The sequence below is a fragment of the Callorhinus ursinus genome, unplaced genomic scaffold, assembly GCF_003265705.2.
Source record: "Callorhinus ursinus isolate GAN/ISIS: 27379988/994484 unplaced genomic scaffold, GSC_fseal_2.0 scaffold8, whole genome shotgun sequence".
Taxonomy (NCBI): domain Eukaryota; kingdom Metazoa; phylum Chordata; class Mammalia; order Carnivora; family Otariidae; genus Callorhinus; species Callorhinus ursinus.
The window spans coordinates 11,844,439-11,862,566 of record NW_027397070.1 but is presented as its reverse complement, the minus strand read 5'-3'; the positions used below and the strand labels follow the sequence as shown (position 1 = coordinate 11,862,566).

General features: G+C 42.2%; 1 protein-coding gene across 3 annotated transcripts in view; it reads left to right on the top strand.

Annotated features, from left to right (window-relative positions):
• The first annotated feature begins 1,605 nt into the window (after positions 1-1,605).
• Positions 1,606-18,128, top strand: part of EAPP (E2F associated phosphoprotein) — a 30,209-nt gene continuing 13,686 nt past the window's right edge. Inside the window, exons 1-5 of one of the 3 annotated variants that reach the window (XM_025870185.2) lie at positions 1,607-1,797; positions 7,750-7,931; positions 9,408-9,503; positions 11,230-11,347; positions 16,499-16,612. In XM_025870185.2, the coding sequence (XP_025725970.1) occupies positions 1,724-1,797; positions 7,750-7,931; positions 9,408-9,503; positions 11,230-11,347; positions 16,499-16,612 (584 nt within the window). In that variant the 5' untranslated portion in view covers positions 1,607-1,723. Of the gene's footprint in view, positions 1,798-7,749; positions 7,932-9,407; positions 9,504-11,229; positions 11,348-16,498; positions 16,613-18,128 lie in introns of all 3 variants that reach the window. The other 2 variants (XM_025870186.2, XM_025870187.2) reach the window with 2 other exon arrangements.

The window sequence follows — 18,128 nt, the reverse complement described above, 5'->3', positions numbered from 1 at the left end:
CTTCTGGCCAAGCAGGGAGCCCGATGCGGGGCTCGATCCCAGGACCCTGGGATCATGACCTGAGCCGAAGGCAGACGCTTAATGACTGAGCCACCCAGGTGCCCTGATTTTTTTAATTTATTAATGAGGTAGAGTGAGAGTGAGATCGAGAGAGAGCATGAGCGGGCGTGGAGGGGCAGAGGGAGAGGGAGTAGGCTCTCCACTGAGCAGGGAGCCTGACGAGGGGACTCCATCCCAGGACCCTGGGATCATGACCTGAGCCAAAAGCAGACACTTAATCGATTGAGCCATCCAGGCGCCCCAAACTATTAGGATTTTTTAGGAAGGAAATTGTCCAGACCAAAGCTGTGTTGGAAAGGGTTACTCTGCCAGTAGAGAGTGGCAGAGACTGGAGAGGGAACAAAAGCGAACAAGGCTGTCAATTAGGAGAGGATATCAGTACTCAGGGTGAAAGGTGGGGAGATGGGATGTGCATGAAAGAGATGTTACTAAGTGAGCCATAGGACTTGGGAATGGGAGGGCTCATGGAGGGAGAGAGGAAGGAGTCAACCAAGATTCAAGTCTATAGGAGTTGTAAGGATGGAGGAAGTGATATGAGCAGAAGTCAAGACTCAAAATAGCTATTGACTGAGGTATAGAAATGGGGTGGAAGATGCTGAGTTGGGCTTGGGCTATATTGATTTGAATGGCCAGTGGGGCAGCGGTGGAGACTGTCCACCCAGGCAATTGGAAATCCATTATAGTACCTGAGGAGAGGGCGAGGACCAAATAAAACGGGTCGTTATCTGAATGGGATCATGAAGAGGGACAGGCGCTTGAGAACAGGCCAGTACAGAAACAGGGCAGCAAACAGTTTCACAATCAAGTGGCCTCATCTCAAGTTATCATCCACCTCATCTCAAGTATTGAGCAGAACCGGACAAGGGCCAATCAAAGGTTGGAACTGAGAAGAGGCCAAGAAAAGGTAATTAGGAATTAACTGGTGACAGGGCGCTTGGGTGGCTCAGTTGGTTAAGCGAGCCTGAGCCTTCCGCTCAGGTCATGATCCCGGAGTCCCGGGATCAAGCCCCACATCGGCTCCCTGCTCAGCAGGGAGTCTGCTTCTCCCTCTAACCCTACCCCCTCTTGGGCTCTCTCTCACTCTCTCTCTCAAATAAATAAACAAAATCTTAAAAAAAAAAAAAAAAGGAATTAACTGGTGACAGCCTAGCAACTTTTCAGTAGACAGTCGGGCCAAAGTGAGACCGAGGAGCGAATAATGGTGAAGGTGAGATAGCCGCGCGGTAAAAGAAGGCAGAAGGGCTTGAGGCTTGAAGGTTGGAGGGACAGCAGGTGTTAGTGTCTGGGGACCTACTGGTCCAGATTTCTGGCTGCATGTCCCTCAGCATCTAGATTTCTGCTGCTTCACGTCACGACGTGAGACACTGCACATAAAGCGCTCATCTCGTAGACCGCCACTTCGGAGGGTGCCGATTCCTAGTATCTGTAATTAGGCAGCTGTTTCCGGGTTAGTGGAAGCCGCGCAGCGCCGCGGCGAGACGAAGACTCGTCCTCCCCCCCTCCCCCCCCACCGCCGCCTCACGGGGACGATCTGCGCAGGAGCACAGGGAGAGCACGGAAGTGTGGGCGGAAGTGGAGTTGCCGACGCTTTAGCTGGGGGACCTGCGGAGTAAACAGTTGCTGTGCGGGCGCCTGTAGTCGGTGTCGGAGGGTGCAGGCCACCATGAACCGACTCCAGGATGACTACGACCCCTACTCAGTTGAAGAGCCTAGCGACGAGGAACCCGCTTTGAGCAGGTGGGCCCCTGCCCCGTCCCGGCTTCCGAGGCTTCGGGCCGAGGCCACGCTTTAGCCTCCTCCAGTCGCTGCGCCTGCTAGGCCCTTGCTGACCCTCGGCCGAGCCGTTCGGGCGCCTGTCGCGCCCCGCTGTCGCCTGCGGGACGCCGAGTGGGCTTCTGGTGAGGTTGCGCAGGGCCGACACCGGCGCGGGGAACCGGGTTGTTCTGGAATTACGCGTTAAGTCTTCAAAAGCCTTGGGATCGAATCCTGCCTCTGCAGCTTACCAGCAGTGTGAGAGAAAGCAAATCACTTACCTTCGTTTTCCTCATCTATGAAAAGGAAATATAATAGCTGCATCTTAAGTACGTTGTGAGACTAGTGGGACTTAATGTACAGTGACCCTCTTTTTTTTTTTTTTAAAGATTTTATTTATTTATTTGACACACAGATAGCGAGAGTAGGAACACAAGCAGGGGTAGTGGGAGAGGGAGAAGCAGGCTTCCTGACGAGCAGGGAGCCTGATGTGGGGCTCGATCCCAGGATCCTGGGATCATGACCTGAGCGAAGGCAGACGCTTAACGACTGAGCCACCCAGGCGCCGGTGAAGTGGCCCTCTTGAAGACTAAACTGCCATAAACAGAAATAAGGGGATACTTAGCAGGCAAGGGAATACGCAGCAGGCTTTTTTTTTTTTTTTTTTTTTTTTGGATTTATTTATTTGACAGCGAGAGCGCGAGAGCGCAGCAGGGGGAGCAGCAGGCAAAGGGAGAGGGAGAAGCAGGCTTCCCGCTGAGCGGGGAGCCCGATGTGGGGCTCGATCCCAGCACTCTGGGATCATGACCTGAGCGAAGGCAGCCGCTTAACCGACTGAGCCACCCTGGCGCCCCTAGAGTTTCTTTTCTTTTTTTAAAGATTTTATTTATTTATTTGACAAAGAGAGACACAGTGAGAGAGGGAACACAAGCAGGGCGAGTGGGAGAGGGAGAAGCAGGCTTTCTGCCAAGCAGGGAGCCCGATGCGGGGCTGGATCCCAGGACCCTGGGACCATGACCTGAGCAGAAGGCAGGCGCTTAAGGACTGAGCCACTTGGGCGCCCCTACAGCAGGTTTTTTTTGAGCACCTATTGTATGCTTTCTCAAGGCTACAGTTTTCTACAGGCTTTCAGTGTAGTAGGGGAAATAAGACGTATCTCGGAACATAAATATCTTGGAAATAAGTATGTTATCTCTGAAGACTATTGTAGAAAAGGAGGACCTGAGATAGACACAGATGAAGTTCCGGGGAAATTTCCAGAAAGGAGAGATTAACCCTACCTGGAGGAAACTTGTAGTTATGTTGGCAAGAGATTTCCTGACACATTTATCTGTTTTTTTTTTTTAAAAAGCTGGCAACAGATCCTGGCCATAAACTCTAAAACATTCTGTCCAACTAAGCTTTTTGTGAAACTGTCCTTCTTCCAGTCATAATGTTTTGTCATATTATCCTGGGGACGGGTTGTAGGCTTGGGAGCTTGGACTGCTGTGAAGGTTTCTCCTGTGGGGAATGAGGATGGATTCTAAGATTTCCTGTGAGTTTTAGGTAATGGGTCTGGTCTGTGAAAGGAGATATATCAATTAGTAGGCCTCAGTTAGTAATTCAGTTTGATAGCAGTATTTCTTGGACTTGAGTTATTCAGCCATTACCATCTTCATATTCACCCGTGTTACAACTTATTTAATATTTTTCCTTAAGACTTTTGCTGTTAAATTTCTTTTCTTTTTTGGGGGGGGGTTAAGTTTCTTAAAGAAGCTCTCTAATCCTGTGATAGTTGCCACTGGTAAGGTAAATATAAGAAATACTGTGAAAATGGAACAGTGGTATTAGACAGTATTGCCTGTTCAAGGCTTTGAATCCAGTGCTTGTTGTCTTAAGAAGGGAGCTTGGAGAGATTCGAGAGGTGTTTAAGATGTGTCTGTCAGGATTTGATTTTATCCTACTTATAAGCGAATATTTTATAGCCAGTTCATGGATCCTGGCAGAAGATAAGAGACTGGTGGGTCAGGGACTACGCACAGCGCAAGCAGCGTGAGCATCATGATCGTGTTGGTTGCTGTTACTTCCCAGCTCCTACAGGGGTTGCGCGGAGCGGCCCAGGTGGATGCTACACATTCAGTGGCTTGCACCATGGCTAAGGACCACTTGAGCTTGGAAAATCCACTTCTTTTACAGCAATCAGTAAATAAGCTTGCTCTTTCTCCTGGAGAGAGACATCACCTTATCCTTTGAGGTTGCACACTGCAAACAGAACCCTGAGAAATGGCCTGGGTGAAGAGTGGCAAGAACCTTGCATTCTTAACACACTCAGCAAGAATGTACATGGCCCAGACTGCATTGCCTCACCTAGTGGTGCTAAATCCCGAGACTTTCTTGAAATAATCACAAGAAGTAGAGAAAATTTGTAATAAAAATAACTCTCTTGCCTTGTGATTTAATCTTTTTCTTAAAAAACTAAACTTTATTTTGAGGTAGGTTCACATGTAGTTGTAAGAAGTAGTAATTAGAAAAAATCAGTGAATTTTATATTTAAATGCATGAATTTATGACAGTAAATTATTTTTTTTAGTAAATTAAAAAATTAACATGTATTGTTTCAGGGGTACAGGTCTGTGATTCGTCAATCTTATACAATTTGCAGCGCTCACCATAGTACATACTCTCCCCAATGTCCATCACCCAGCCACCCCATCCCTCCCACCCCCCTTCACTCCAGCAACCTTCAGTTTGTTTCCTGAGATTAAGAGTCTCTTATGGTTTGTCCCTCTCTCTGGTTTCGTCGTTTCATTTTCTCTCCCTTCCCCTATGATCCTCTGCCTTGTTTCTCAAATTCCTCATATCAGTGAGATCATATGATAATTGCCTTTCTCTGATTGACTTATTTCGCTTAGCGTAATACCCTCTAGTTCCATCCATATTATGACAGTAAATTATGTCACAAGAAAAGTTAAACAAAAAATAATACAGAGGGATTCTGTGTCCCCTCTACCCAGTTTCCCTCAAGGGTTTTTTTTAAAGATTATTTATTTATTTATTTATTTGACACAGAGAGACACAGTGAGAGAGGGAACACAAGCAGGGGGAGTGGGAGAGGGAGAAGCAGGCTTCCCGCGGAGCAGGGAGCCCGATGCAGGGCTCGATCCCAGGACCCTGGGACCATGACCTGAGCCAAAGGCAGACGCTCAACGACTGGAACCACCCAGGCGCCCCAGTTTCCCTCAATGTTAACATTAGTAACTTTAGTATAATATCACAACTGGGGTAACCATTAATATGGTCAAAATATAGAACATTTCCATTACTACAAGGATCCCTCATTGCCAACTTCCTGCCCCACCATGCCCTACTTAAATGCTGGTAACCATTAATCTGTTCTCCACTTCTATGATTCTGTCCTTTTTAAGAATATTATATAAATGGAATCATGCAGTATGTAAGTTTTTGGGATTGGCTTTTTTCATTCAGCATAATTCTCTGGAGACTTCATCCACGTTGTTGTAGGTATCAGTAAATCATTCCTTTTTTATTGCTGACGACTATTTCACATTTGTTTTAACGATTCCCTTATTGAAGGATGTCTAGTTATTTCTCGTTTTGACTTTTGTGAATAAAGCATCTCTAAACATTCATGTTCACGTTTTTGTGTGAATGTAAGTTTTCATTTCTCTGGGATAAAGGCCAAGGAGTGTGATTGCTGGGTTGTATGGTAGTTGCACGTTTAGGTTTTTTTTTTTTTTTTACGCGTTTAGTTTTATAAGAAACTGTCTTAGTGGCCTGTCTATCCTGGTACTCCTTTTTTTTTTTTAAGATTTTATTTATTTGACAGAGAGAGGGAACACAAGCAGGGGGAGTGGGAGAGGGAGAAGCAGGCCTCCCGCCGAGCAGGGAGCCCGATGCGGGGCTCGATCCCAGGACCCTGGGACCATGACCTGAGCCGAAGGCAACACCCAACGACTGAGCCACCCAGGCGCCTCTATCCTCGTACTCCTTAAGATAATCTACTTTGCACACTTTTGAAACACTGGAATGTAGGATAGATCAGAGTTTCTCAGCCTCAGTAGCATTGACATCTTGGATCAGATAAGTCTGTTGTGGGAGGCTGTTCTGTGCACTGTAGGATGTTTAGCAGGATCCCTGACTGCTACCCACTAGATGCCAGTAGCCCATCCTCCCACCTCCAAGTTGTGACGGTCAAAAATGTCTAGCTATGCTATATGTTCTCTGGAGGGCAAAATGGCCCCCAGTTGGAGACCACTGGCATAACTCATGGGTGAGAGGTAAGTTTGGAAAGATAAGTTGAAACCAAATGGGGAAGGCTCTTTTGAATGCTGTGTTCAGAGATTTGGCCATGGATGATTTCTTTCAGAATTGGGTAGTGATGTGATGAGAGCTTTTAGGACTGACATTCTGGCAGCAGGATTAAGGGTAGAACGAAAAAGAAGAGTTTGGAGGCCTGGAGATCTTAGGATATGGTGGCACAGGCAGAGCCTAGAGGACCCAAGTGAATATAGTGGTAAAGGAGAAAGTATATGGGTCAGGATGAGGATTGTTAGATGGGAATTCTCTTGGGAGTAGAATCTGGCGAAGGCCTCTATCGTTAGCAAAATTGAATGGTGTGAATTGCATTTTTCAGACTTACCTTCTGTTGGAGGCTTAAAAGCATTGTTCTCGAAGAAGAAAATAGAGAAATAAAAACCAGAGGTAGTCTGTAACTGTTCATCAGACCACAAGTAATTGAACATTATTTATGAACTATTGATTGTATTAGAAATATCTTAGGTGTTTCATTCATTTTCATAACATTTCGTTCTTTCTGATACCTGGTTTAATTCTGTCATATTGTTATTGATGGGAAACCAGGTGCAAAAGGCCAAGTAAATTGGCAGTAATTGCTCAGGAGAATTTGTAATATAATTTAACTTTCTCTTTATAGTTCTCTGTAGCATTATGCCTTTAGAATTGTAACATCTAATTAGTATCTGTTAACATTTTGTTTGGGTATATTAGCTGTATATTGGTTACATATATTAAGTTTTATTTAAGTACTCAAAGTTTTGAAAAACTCGCAGTTGTGTGAAGTAAACTTTTCATTGCTGATGGAATTATGAATTGGTGCAATACTTTTGGAAAACAGTGTGATAATTCAAGAAGTTAGAAAGATGTTTTTATGTCTAATTCTAGATATTTATCCTAAGGAAATCAACAGAAGCAAAATTACATATACCCTACAGAGATATTCATTGTAGTGTAATAGCAAAGAGTTAGAAATAAATGTATAGCATCTATAAGAGGAAATATTATGTGGACATTAGAAATATATTTGGAGGGGCACCTGGGTGGTTCAGTCGGTTGAGCGGCTGCCTTCGGCTCAGGTCATGATCCCAGGGTCCTGGGATCGAGTCCTGCATCGGGCTCCTTGCTCAGGGGGGAGCCTGCTTCTCCCTCTCCCTCTGCCTGCCTGCTGCTCCCCCTGCTTGTGCTCTCTCTCACTCTCTCTCTGTGTGTCAAATAAATAAAATCTTTAAAAAAAAAAAAGAAATATATTTGGAAATATGCAGAAATGGTTGATCTTTATTTTTTTTTAAGATTTTATTTATTTGAGAGAGCACATGAGGGGGTGGGCAAAGTGGGAGGGAGAAGCAGACTCCCTGCTGAGCAGGGAGCCCGACCCTGGGGTCGGGGGGGCACGGGTGGGGAGGGGGCTTGATCCCAGGACCCTGAGATCATGACCTGAGCTTAAGGCAGCTGCTTAACTGACTGAGCCCCCACCAGGTGCCCCGAGAAATGGTTGATCTTTAAAAGAGAATAGCCGTATGTAATATGATACATAAATGCAACCTTTTAAAACTTAAAATTGTTGGGCAGTGAGAGGATGGGAGTTTCAAATTATTTTAATTCTTTAGTATTCATATGTCTTATGATTTAAATGCATACTAGTTCTGAAGATGAAGTGGATGTGCTTTTACATGGAACTCCTGACCAAAAACGAAAACTCATCAGAGAATGTCTTACTGGAGAAAGTGAATCATCTAGTGAGGATGAATTTGAAAAAGAAATGGAAGCCGAATTAAATTCCACCATAAAAACAATGGAGGACAAATTATCCTCTCTGGAAACAGGTAAACTTTTAGTTAGATTTTCATATAGATATTTTTCTAAGTTCCACAAGGGCAGGAACCTTATGCTCTGTTGTGTCACCAGCACTTTGAGTAGGTGCTCAATAAATATTTATTGTGGATGAATAAATAATGTTTGGCAACTTGAGCATAGTTTTCTTTGATGACTAGTGAAGAATTTTCCTGTGTTGTTGAAATGACACTATTAGTATTTTTTTTTAAATTTTTTTATTGTTATATTAATCACCATATATTACATCATTAGTTTTTGGTGCAGTGTTCCATGATTCATTGTTTGTTCATAACACCCAGTGCTCCATGCAGAACGTGCCCTCCTCAATACCCATCACCAGGCTAACCCATCCCCCTCCCCCCCTCCCCCTAGAACCCTCAGTTTGTTTTTCAGAGTCCATCATCTCTCATGGTTCGTCTCCCCCTCTGACATACTCCCCTTTTCTTCCTCTCCTGTTATCTTCTTTTTCTTTTTTCTTAAAATACGTTGCGTTATTTGTTTCAGAAGTACAGATCTGTGATTCAACAGTCTTGCACAATTCACAGTGCTCACCATAGCACATACCCTCCCCAATGTCTATCACCCAGCCACCCCATCCCTCCCACCCCCAACCACTCCAGTAACACTCAGTTTGTTACACTATTAGTATTTTTGACTTGCATGATTTCCTTTTGCAATCTTTACCCCTGGATAAAAAAGACACACAAGCTTACAGAGGTATTTTTAGGGTTATATAGCACTGATATGGCAGATTGAATGATAGGTCGCCACAAATTCCTGTCTCATTTTAGTAAGTAAGTAATGAAAGTTAGTAAGTAATGAAACATACTTCATCTTGATACTTCGTTTTTATGTGAAGTGTACCTGACCCAAAAACTGATTTGTGCCTCAGCTTTGGTTTCCATGTTAGGAACTGAAAGCGTATGTAATAGTAATAATAAAAGCAAAAGCAGATGTTAATTAAGAGGAAGAATTAGGGGTGCAAGCATGTGATGACTGAATATAGTCTGAGTCATGGCACTAGGCACAACTGAGGAGAGAAGAGTGTGTCCTTGAATCGTGCCCCCTGCCTCTCCGTAGGGCCCCTGTCCTCTTTCCCCTCAAGTTGCTTACAATGAGATGTTTATCTCCTGTCCTTCACAGTGTACTGCATGGCTCAAAGGTAGAGGTATGTGTGGTGGCAACCTGGGAACAGGCCAGTTTATTGAATTAGACTTGTGAGAAGGGTGAGAGGAAAATCTTCTCATGATTTGGAACACGTCATTACGGTAATTAATAATTACAGTTCTCTGTAATTGCATAGGGCGCAGAAATTCAGTGAGTCATTGATGTGAAAGTATTTTTTCATCCAAGTGAGGTTGGGAATGAGTTGATAATTACTTTGAGGTGATGGAAGAGTAAGTTGAGGTTTTTTTTTCTTGTCAATTGTGTGTGGTTTAGTCTGTAAACTGCCCTTATGTAAATAGGGTCTTCCTCAGGAACTGGAAAAGTTGGAACAGCTCTGACAAAGTACTATGATGATATATATTTTGATTCTGATTCTGAGGATGAAGACAAAACAGGTAAGTAGGATGTTTACCAGGTTTAGCTGTTACATTTTGTAGAAAAAAGGTTTACCTAACAATTATTGGATATTAGAATTTCCCTCTGAGTTTTATCTTTTAAAGAAATTGTAGGCTGTTGATGTGAAAACAAAAGCAGGAATTGATGGGAATGCCCATATGAGGACGTGGGACCAGCAAGGATGCTGCATGGGCATTCCAGGGGTGAGGGAGAGTGTGTCCTGATTCAGTCCTGACTTCCTCAGGGCTCTTGGTCCCCCTCTTCTTCAAGATTCCTTAGCTCAGCAACATTTGCTTTCATGCCAGCAAATAGTTTCTATATTTTTACAGAAAATATAGAAATTTAGATATACTTTATATTTTGCAGAAGTTTTTCTAACTCATTGCTTTTTTATTGGCTTCGCTGTTCTCTGGAATTGATTTTGTATAAAATGTGAGCAAAGGTGGACATAATAAGAGTTAAAAGTGATGTAATTATATCAGGAATTACACCGGAATGCACAAGTAGCACATTTATATGGTAAAGAAACAATTAGGTGCTCAACTGACTGTGCCACCCAGGCACCCCAAGAAACAATTTTATATTTTTATATATTATTACCTAAATATTAACTTAAGTACTTTAAAAGTCTAGTGCATGTGGATAACCATAGTGGTTTTTCATCTTTTTTTTTTTTTTTTTAAGATTTTATTTATTTATTTTGAGAGAGAGAGAGTGAGACTGTGCGCGTGCCTGCCTACTTGTGTGAGTCGGGGGAGGGGCAGAGGCAGAGGGAGAGAGAACCTCAAGCAGGGTAACCATGAGTGTGGAGCCTGACATGGGGCTTGATCTCATGACCCTGAGATCATGACACAAGCTGAAATCAAGAGTCAGATGCCCAACTGACTGAACCACTCAGGTATCCCTGTTTTTTTCACTCATTTTTGAAATATTTTTATTCTGATTTTTTTTTTTTTTTTAAGATTTTACTTACTTATTTGTCAGAGAGCGAGAGCACCCAAGCAGGGGGGAAGGAAAGGCAGGCAGGGGGTGAAGCAGGCTTCCTGCTGAGCAGGGAGCCTGATGCGGGACTCGATCCCAGGACCCTGGGATCATGACCTGAGCCGAAGGCAGACGCTCAACGACTGAGCCACCCAGGCACCCTGAAATATTTTTATTCTGATTTCAGTAGCATTTTCTATATGGGAACTTGTTGAGAATTTATAACATCAAAAAAGTTTCTGGTCTTGGTTTACTTGGAGTGGCTTTTCTGAGACTGAATCCTCATTATTTGAGTTCAGTTCTTGAGATAACATTATGTTTTTAGTGAAGAAACAGCTTTTTCCTCCTCTGTCATCTTCATTTTTTTTTTAAGATTTTATTTATTTATTTGAGAGAGAGAATGAGATAGAGAAGAGAGAGCATGAGAGGGGGGAGGGTCCAAGGGAGAAGCAGACACCCTGCTGAGCAGGGAGCCCGATGCGGGACTCGATCCCGGGACTCCAGGATCATGACCTGAGCCGAAGGCAGTCGCTTAACCAACTGAGCCACCCAGGCGCCCTGTCATCTTCATTTTAATCTCTTCTTAATTGGACAAGAACTTTATTTGGAGAATAGTTAAAAAAAATTTTTTTTAGGAAAATATACATAGGAAAAAAATGTAGCTGAAGGTTCTATGTTCTGTATTAAAGAAGTGTGTGCTTTAGACATGATACCTAGCCATATCCTTAACATTTTCAAAATTAGCACAGGTGACCAAGAAGAAAAAGAAAAACCGACACAGGATTCCAACAAATGATGAACTACTCTATGACCCTGAAAAAGATAGCAGGGATCAGGCCTGGGTTGATGCGCAGAGAAGAGGGTAAGAACTGAACTCGAATATTTAGAATCTTTGGAGAAAAAGGATTAAAAGATGATTTTCACTACATTCACTTTTTTTTTTTAAGATTTTATTTATTTATTTTGACAGAGGGAGAGACAGTGAGAGAGGGAACACAAGCAGGGGGAGTGGGAGAGGGAGAAGCAGGCTTCCCGCGGAGCAGGGAGCCCGATGGGGGGGGGGCTCGATCCCAGGACCCCGGCATCATGACCTGAGCCGAAGGCAGACGCTCAACGACTGAGCCACCCAGGTGCCCCTACGTTCATATTTTGAATGTATGTGTATATGTTCATACAGACATACATACATAAAAAAAGAATTTCGGAAAACTGCTGAATTATTTATTTTGAAAATTACCAGCAAATTTCAGTCAAATGATTTATTTTTTAAAATTTTTCTAAAAGATTTATTTATTTATTTTAGAGAGAGAGAGAGAATGAGTTTGGTGGGGAGGGGCAGAAAGAGATGGGGAGAGAATCTTTTTTTTTTTTTAAGATTTTTATTTATTGAGAGAGAGAGAATGATAGAGAGCATGAGAGAGAGGAGGGTCCGAGGGAGAAGCAGACTCCCTGCTGAGCAGGGAGCCTGACGCAGGACTCGATCCTGGGACTCCAGGATCATGACCTGAGCCGAAGGCAGTCACCTAACCAACTGAGCCACCCAGGCGCCCGAGATGGGGAGAGAGTCTTAAGCAGATTCCGCTCTGAGCATGGAGCCTGACGCGGGGCCTGATCTCACCACCCTGAGATCACCACTTGAGCTGAAACCAAGTGTCAGATGCTTAATTGACTGTGCCATTCAGGCGCCTGTCAGATGATTTATTTTTAAAAGACTGTTGTTGAATTCAAACTGCTGTGGTCAGTCTCTCCATTCAAGAAACAAAGCTGACTTTTCTCAAATAGACATAATTTAAAATTATTTGGAGATTAAACATTTATGTGGGTGAAGAGTGGATGTTACATTTTATTTTTTTATTTTTTATTTTTTGGGATGTTACATTTTACACCTGAATTGTTCTTTTTAACTATTTACAAATTTGATTTCTTTCTTTCTTTTTTTTTTTTTTAAGATTTTATTTATTTATTTGAGAGAGAGAGAGAGAATGAGAGATAGAAAGCACGAGAGGGAAGAGGGTCAGAGGGAGAAGCAGACTCCCCGCTGAGCAGGAAGCCCGATGCGGGACTCGATCCTGGGACTCCAGGATCATGACCTGAGCTGAAGGCAGTCGCTTAACCAACTGAGCCACCCAGGCGCCCCTTGATTTTTTTTTTTTTTTAAGATTTTATTTATTTGACAGAGAGAGAGAGCACAGACAGGGGAAGCAGCAGAGGGAGAGGAAGCAGGCTCCCCAGTGAGCAGGGAGCCCAACTTGGGGCTTGATCCCACGACTCCAGGATCATGACCTGAGCTGAAGGCAGATGCTTAACCAACTGAGCCACCCAGGCACCCCTACAAATTTGATTTTTTAAAGATTTTATTTATTAGAGAGAGTGAGCATGAGCTGGGAGGGGTGGAGGGTGGGGAGTGGCAGAGGGAGAGGGAGAAGCAGACTCCTCGCTGCGTGGGGAGCTCGATGTGGGGCTCTATCCCAGGGCCCTGGGATCATGACCTGAGCTGAAGGCAGACACTTAACTAAGTCACCCAGGTGCCCCACAAATTTGATTTTTTAAAAAACTGAGGTGACATTCACATAACAAAATTAGTCATTTAATTAATTTAAAATTACTCATTTTAAAGTGAACAATTCAGTGGCATTTAGTATATTCACAGTGTTATGTAACTACCACCTCTGTTTTTCAAAACCATTTTCATCATCCCAAGAGGAAATGCCGTACTTGTTTTCCACGTTGATTTTATGAGGGTTGATTTGTCATAAAACTAAAAGCTAGGCAGTGTACTACTGTTACCCAGTGCTTCCCTCTCCTGGCTGTGCCTCAGAATCACCTCAGAAGAATGAAAGGCAAACCCTGGAGTCCTACTCTAGGAAGCTTTGATTCAGCTAAGGTAGTAGGGGCCAGGATGGTAAGCTCTTTTTTTTTTTTTTTAAGATTTTATTTATTTATTTTGAGAGAGAGAATGAGATAGATAGAGAGAGCACGAGAGGGGGGAGTCAGAGGGAGGAGCAGACTCCCTGCTGAGCAGGGAGCCCGATGCGGGACTCGATCCCAGGACTCCAGGATCATGACCTGAGCCGAAGGCAGTTGCTTAACCAACTGAGCCACCCAGGCTCCCCAGGATGGTAAGCTCTTGAAAACTGAACAACAAAAGATAAATCAAGTATTTTTAAGTCCAGAGAGAATTTGATGTTGTTGGGTGTTTGTACCTTACATTTTAGCCTCCAGTGTCCCACTTTGTTCGTTTTTCTTCTCCCAGTTTTACCTATGCACCATTTCCTCCAACTGCACCTTGCCTTTATTTAATGAATACTTTCTGATTACCCCAGTGTAAAATGAACATTTTGAGTACTATGAATGATCCTGAGAAAGTTAAGGAAATTACAGTGTAGCTCTTGATTCTGGTAACAGAATTTGTCAGTGAGGTAAGATGGAATGTATTTTCATTGTTCTGTAATGTTTAAAAAAATGGTGTTTTTTTTTTTTTTAAATAAACTCTACCTGGGGCTTGAACTCAAGACCCCCAAGATCAAGAGTCAAATGTTCTACCATCTGAGCCAGCCAGGTGCCCCTTTTGTTTTATAATCTTGAGAAGAAATAACATTTTATTGCTTTATCCACATTCCTGCATCAAGCAGTAGTTGCCTTTTAAGACCACAGAAAGCAACTTAAAATAATGAATTCACTACATTTTCAGTGCCACAGGGGCAGTGATCATGCCTGTCTTGTTCATGCTATATCCCAGACATCTTGCACTTTGTTAAATGGGCACTCATTAAGTATCTATTGAATGAATATGTTACTTTCTTGGGTTTGGGTTTTGAAATCTGCTAAGCATTGGAGGGATTTAACAAAGTTATAAATATGTACCACATATTTTCAGTATTTTTCCCCCAGAGACATGTAAAGAGTTTGGGAAGTAATGCCAAATGATTTATCATTTGTTGTTCGGTTTCAGGAGTTTACCATAAGTCCCTTTTAAGAATATGTACTTTTATACTTTAGTACCTTCATAAGTAGATTTGTGCTATATTTTTGCCATCAGCAAATGTTTATTGAACACTTACTATGTACTAGATACTGTTCTAGATTCTTGAATGCAACAAGGAGCAAAACAGACAAAAGTCTTTAAGCACTTAGGTCTTACATGCTCGCTTTTAAAATGTACCCTTACTGGGTTTTTCAGATTAATAGACTTTATTTATTTAGATTTATTTATTTATTTATTTGAGAGGGAAAGCACACGAAGGGGGTGGGGCAGAGGGAGAGATCTCAAGCAACTCCCTGTTGAGTGTGGAGCCCGATGCCGGGCTCAGCCCCACCACCCACGAGATCATGATACAAGTTGAAACCAAAAGGTGGACTCTCAACTGACTGAGCCACCCAGGTGCCCCAAGAGACTTTATTTTTTTAAAGTAATTAATTAATTTTATTTATTTTTTATTAACATATAAGTATTATTTGTTTCAGGGGTACAGGTCTGTGATTCATCATTTTACACAATTTACAGCGCTCACCATAGCACATACCATCACCCAGCCACCCCATCCCTCCCACCCCCGAGATTTTATTTTTTAGAATAGTTTTTGATTTACAGAAAAATTGAGCTGATAATACAGAATTCCCATATACCCTCCCACAACAACACACACACACACACACACACACAGTTTCACCTGTTATTAACATGTTACATTAACATGTACATTTGTCACAATTAATGAACCAGTATTATAAACTAAGGTCCATACTTTATTCAAATTTTCTTAATTTTTACCTATTGCGCATTTTCGATTCCAAGAGCCCATCCAGGATAACTGTGGTACTTTTAGTTGTCATGTCTCTTTAGGTTCTTCTTCTCTATGACAGTTTCTCAGACTTTCCTTGGTTTTGATGACCTTAACAGTGTTTGGGAGTAGTGGTCAGGTATATTGTAGGTGGCCACTCTGTTGGAATTGGTATGATGTTTTTCTCATGATTAGACTGGGATTATGGGTTTTGGTGAGGAAGACCACAGGGATAAAGTGCCATTTTCATCACATTGTAATCAAGGGCACATACTGTCAACATGATTTATGATTGTTAATGTTGACCTTGATCACCTTGGTGAGGAATTGTTTGGCAGGTTTCTCTACTGTAAAGTTACTCTCCACTCCTATTTTCCATACTGTACTCTTTGGAAGGAAGGCCCTATGTGCAGCCCAGACTTGAGGAGTGGGGAGTTACGCTCCACTTCCTTGAGGGGAGAGTATCTTCATAAATTATTCTTCCATATGGGAGATTTGTCTGTTCTCCCTCCCTCCCTCATTCATTCATTCGTTCATTCAGTCAGTCATTCATTCAATCGTTTATATCAGTATGGACTCATGGGTATTTATTTATACTTTGGGTTATAATCCAATACTCCTTTATTTTGTTGTTCTAACTGTTTCAGCTTTGGCCATTGGGAACTCTTTCAGCTGACTTTGTGCCCCCTTGACATATCTACTTCATTGTTTTTGAGCACTTCCTTACTTTCTGGCAGTATAAGATGCTCCAGGTTCATTTTGTATGCCTATTCCTAGAATCAGTCATTTCTCTTAGGAGTACTAGTTTCTTTGATTGGAGGGTGGCATTAGAAATCAAGATCTTGGGGGCACCTGGCTAGCTCAGTCAGTAGAGCATGTGACTTTTTTTTTTTTTTTCTTAAGGGAGGGGGAGAGAGAGAGGGGGTGGGGAGGGGCAGAGGGAGAGGGAGAGAGAGAATCTTAAGCAGGCTCCATGCCCAGAGTGGAGCTTGACATGGGGCTCGATCTCACAACCCTGAGGTCATGACCTGAGCTGAAATCAGGAGTTCAACGCTTAACCACCTGAGCCACCCAAATGCTCCAGAGCATGTGACTCTTAATCTTGGAGTTGTTAGTTCAAGCCCCATGTTGGGCGTGGAGCCTACTTAAAAAAAAAAAAAAAAAAAAAAGAATCAGGATCTGGCTTTCATGTGTGTGTGTGTCCCCCCTGCCCTTTTCTTTTTCTATTCTAGCTACCATGGTTTTGGAATACAGAGGCCACATCAACAACAGCAGCCTGTTCCAAATAGTGACGCTGTCTTGAATTGCCCTGCTTGCATGACCACACTATGTCTTGATTGCCAGAGGTAATGAATAAAGGGTGACCACACACACACACACACACACACACACACACACACACACACACACAATGAAAAAAAACCTTGGTGGTCTTTTGTTTAAATCAGAAACAGACTTTTGAGGTATATACTTAGGAATTTTTTTTTTTTAAGATTTTATTTATTTATTTGACAGAGAGAGAGAGCACAAGCAGGGGGAGTGGCAGAAGGAGAGGGAGAAGCAGGCTCTCTTCTGAGCAGGGAGCCTGATGCGGGGCTTGATCCCAGGACCCTGGGATCATGACCTGAGCTGAAGGCAGAGGCTTAACCGACTGAGCCACCTAGGCGCCTCTATACTTAGGAATTCTGATAAAGTTCTGTCCTCCTATATCTTTGCTGCTTCATGACTGATTTTTATACAAATAATTTTGGTTATATGTAGTTCTGTTACAAGTAGTTTTTCTAATAAAGCACAGTGCTGACAAGGATTCAGTGAAACTGCATATATGTTGTGGAATGACATAATCTGTCAAATACACTCTTTTTAAAAAAAATTGTGATAAAATACACATAAAATTTACTATTTTAACCATTAAAAATTTTTCACTAAGGAGTGCATTTGGATATTCAACTTATTGTCAGCTAGACCATTTAAAAATTTAAAATCTTTTCCTAGCTTTACCGCGATGTAATTGACATATAACATTGTGTAAGTTTGAAGTGTACAACATGATGATCAAGGGCACGGACTGTCAACAACAAAAAAATCAACAGATTTATGACTGTTAATGTTGATCTTGATCACCTGGCTGAGGTAGGGGTGCACACATCTCTTTGAGATACTGATTTCATTTCCTTCAGATACAAACCTAGAAGTGGGATTGCTGGATCATATGGTAGTTCTATTTTTAATATTTTGAGGAGCCTCCATACTCTTTTCCAGAGTGGCTATACCAATTTGTATTCCCATGAGTAATGCACAAGGGTTCACTTTTGTTTTCTCTTGTCTTTTTATTAATAGCCTATTCCTAGAATCAGCCATTCTAACAGGTGTGAGGTGTTACCTCACTATAGTTTTGATTTGCATTTCCCTGATGATTAAGGATGATGAACACCTTTTCATGGACCTGTTGGCCATTTGTATATCTCTTTTGGAAAAAATGTTCAGGTCCTTTGCCAATTTTTATTTTATTTTAATTTTGCTATTGAGTTGTATGAGTTTCTTGGATATTAACCCCTTATCAGATACATAATTTACAAATATTTTCTCCCATTCCATAGGTTGCCTTTTCCTTTTGTTGATGGTTTCTTTGTTATGCTGAAGCTTTTTAGCTTGATGTAGTCCCACTTGTTTATTTTTGCTTTTGTTGGTGTGCTTATCCAAAAAGTCATTGCCAAGACCCACGTTGAGCTTTTTCCCTGTTTTCTTTGAGTAGTTTTACAATTTCAGGTCTCACATTTAAGTCTTTAATCCATTTTAAGTTTATTTATTTTTTAAAGATTTTATTTATTTGAGAGAGAGAGACAGAGCATAAGCAGGGGA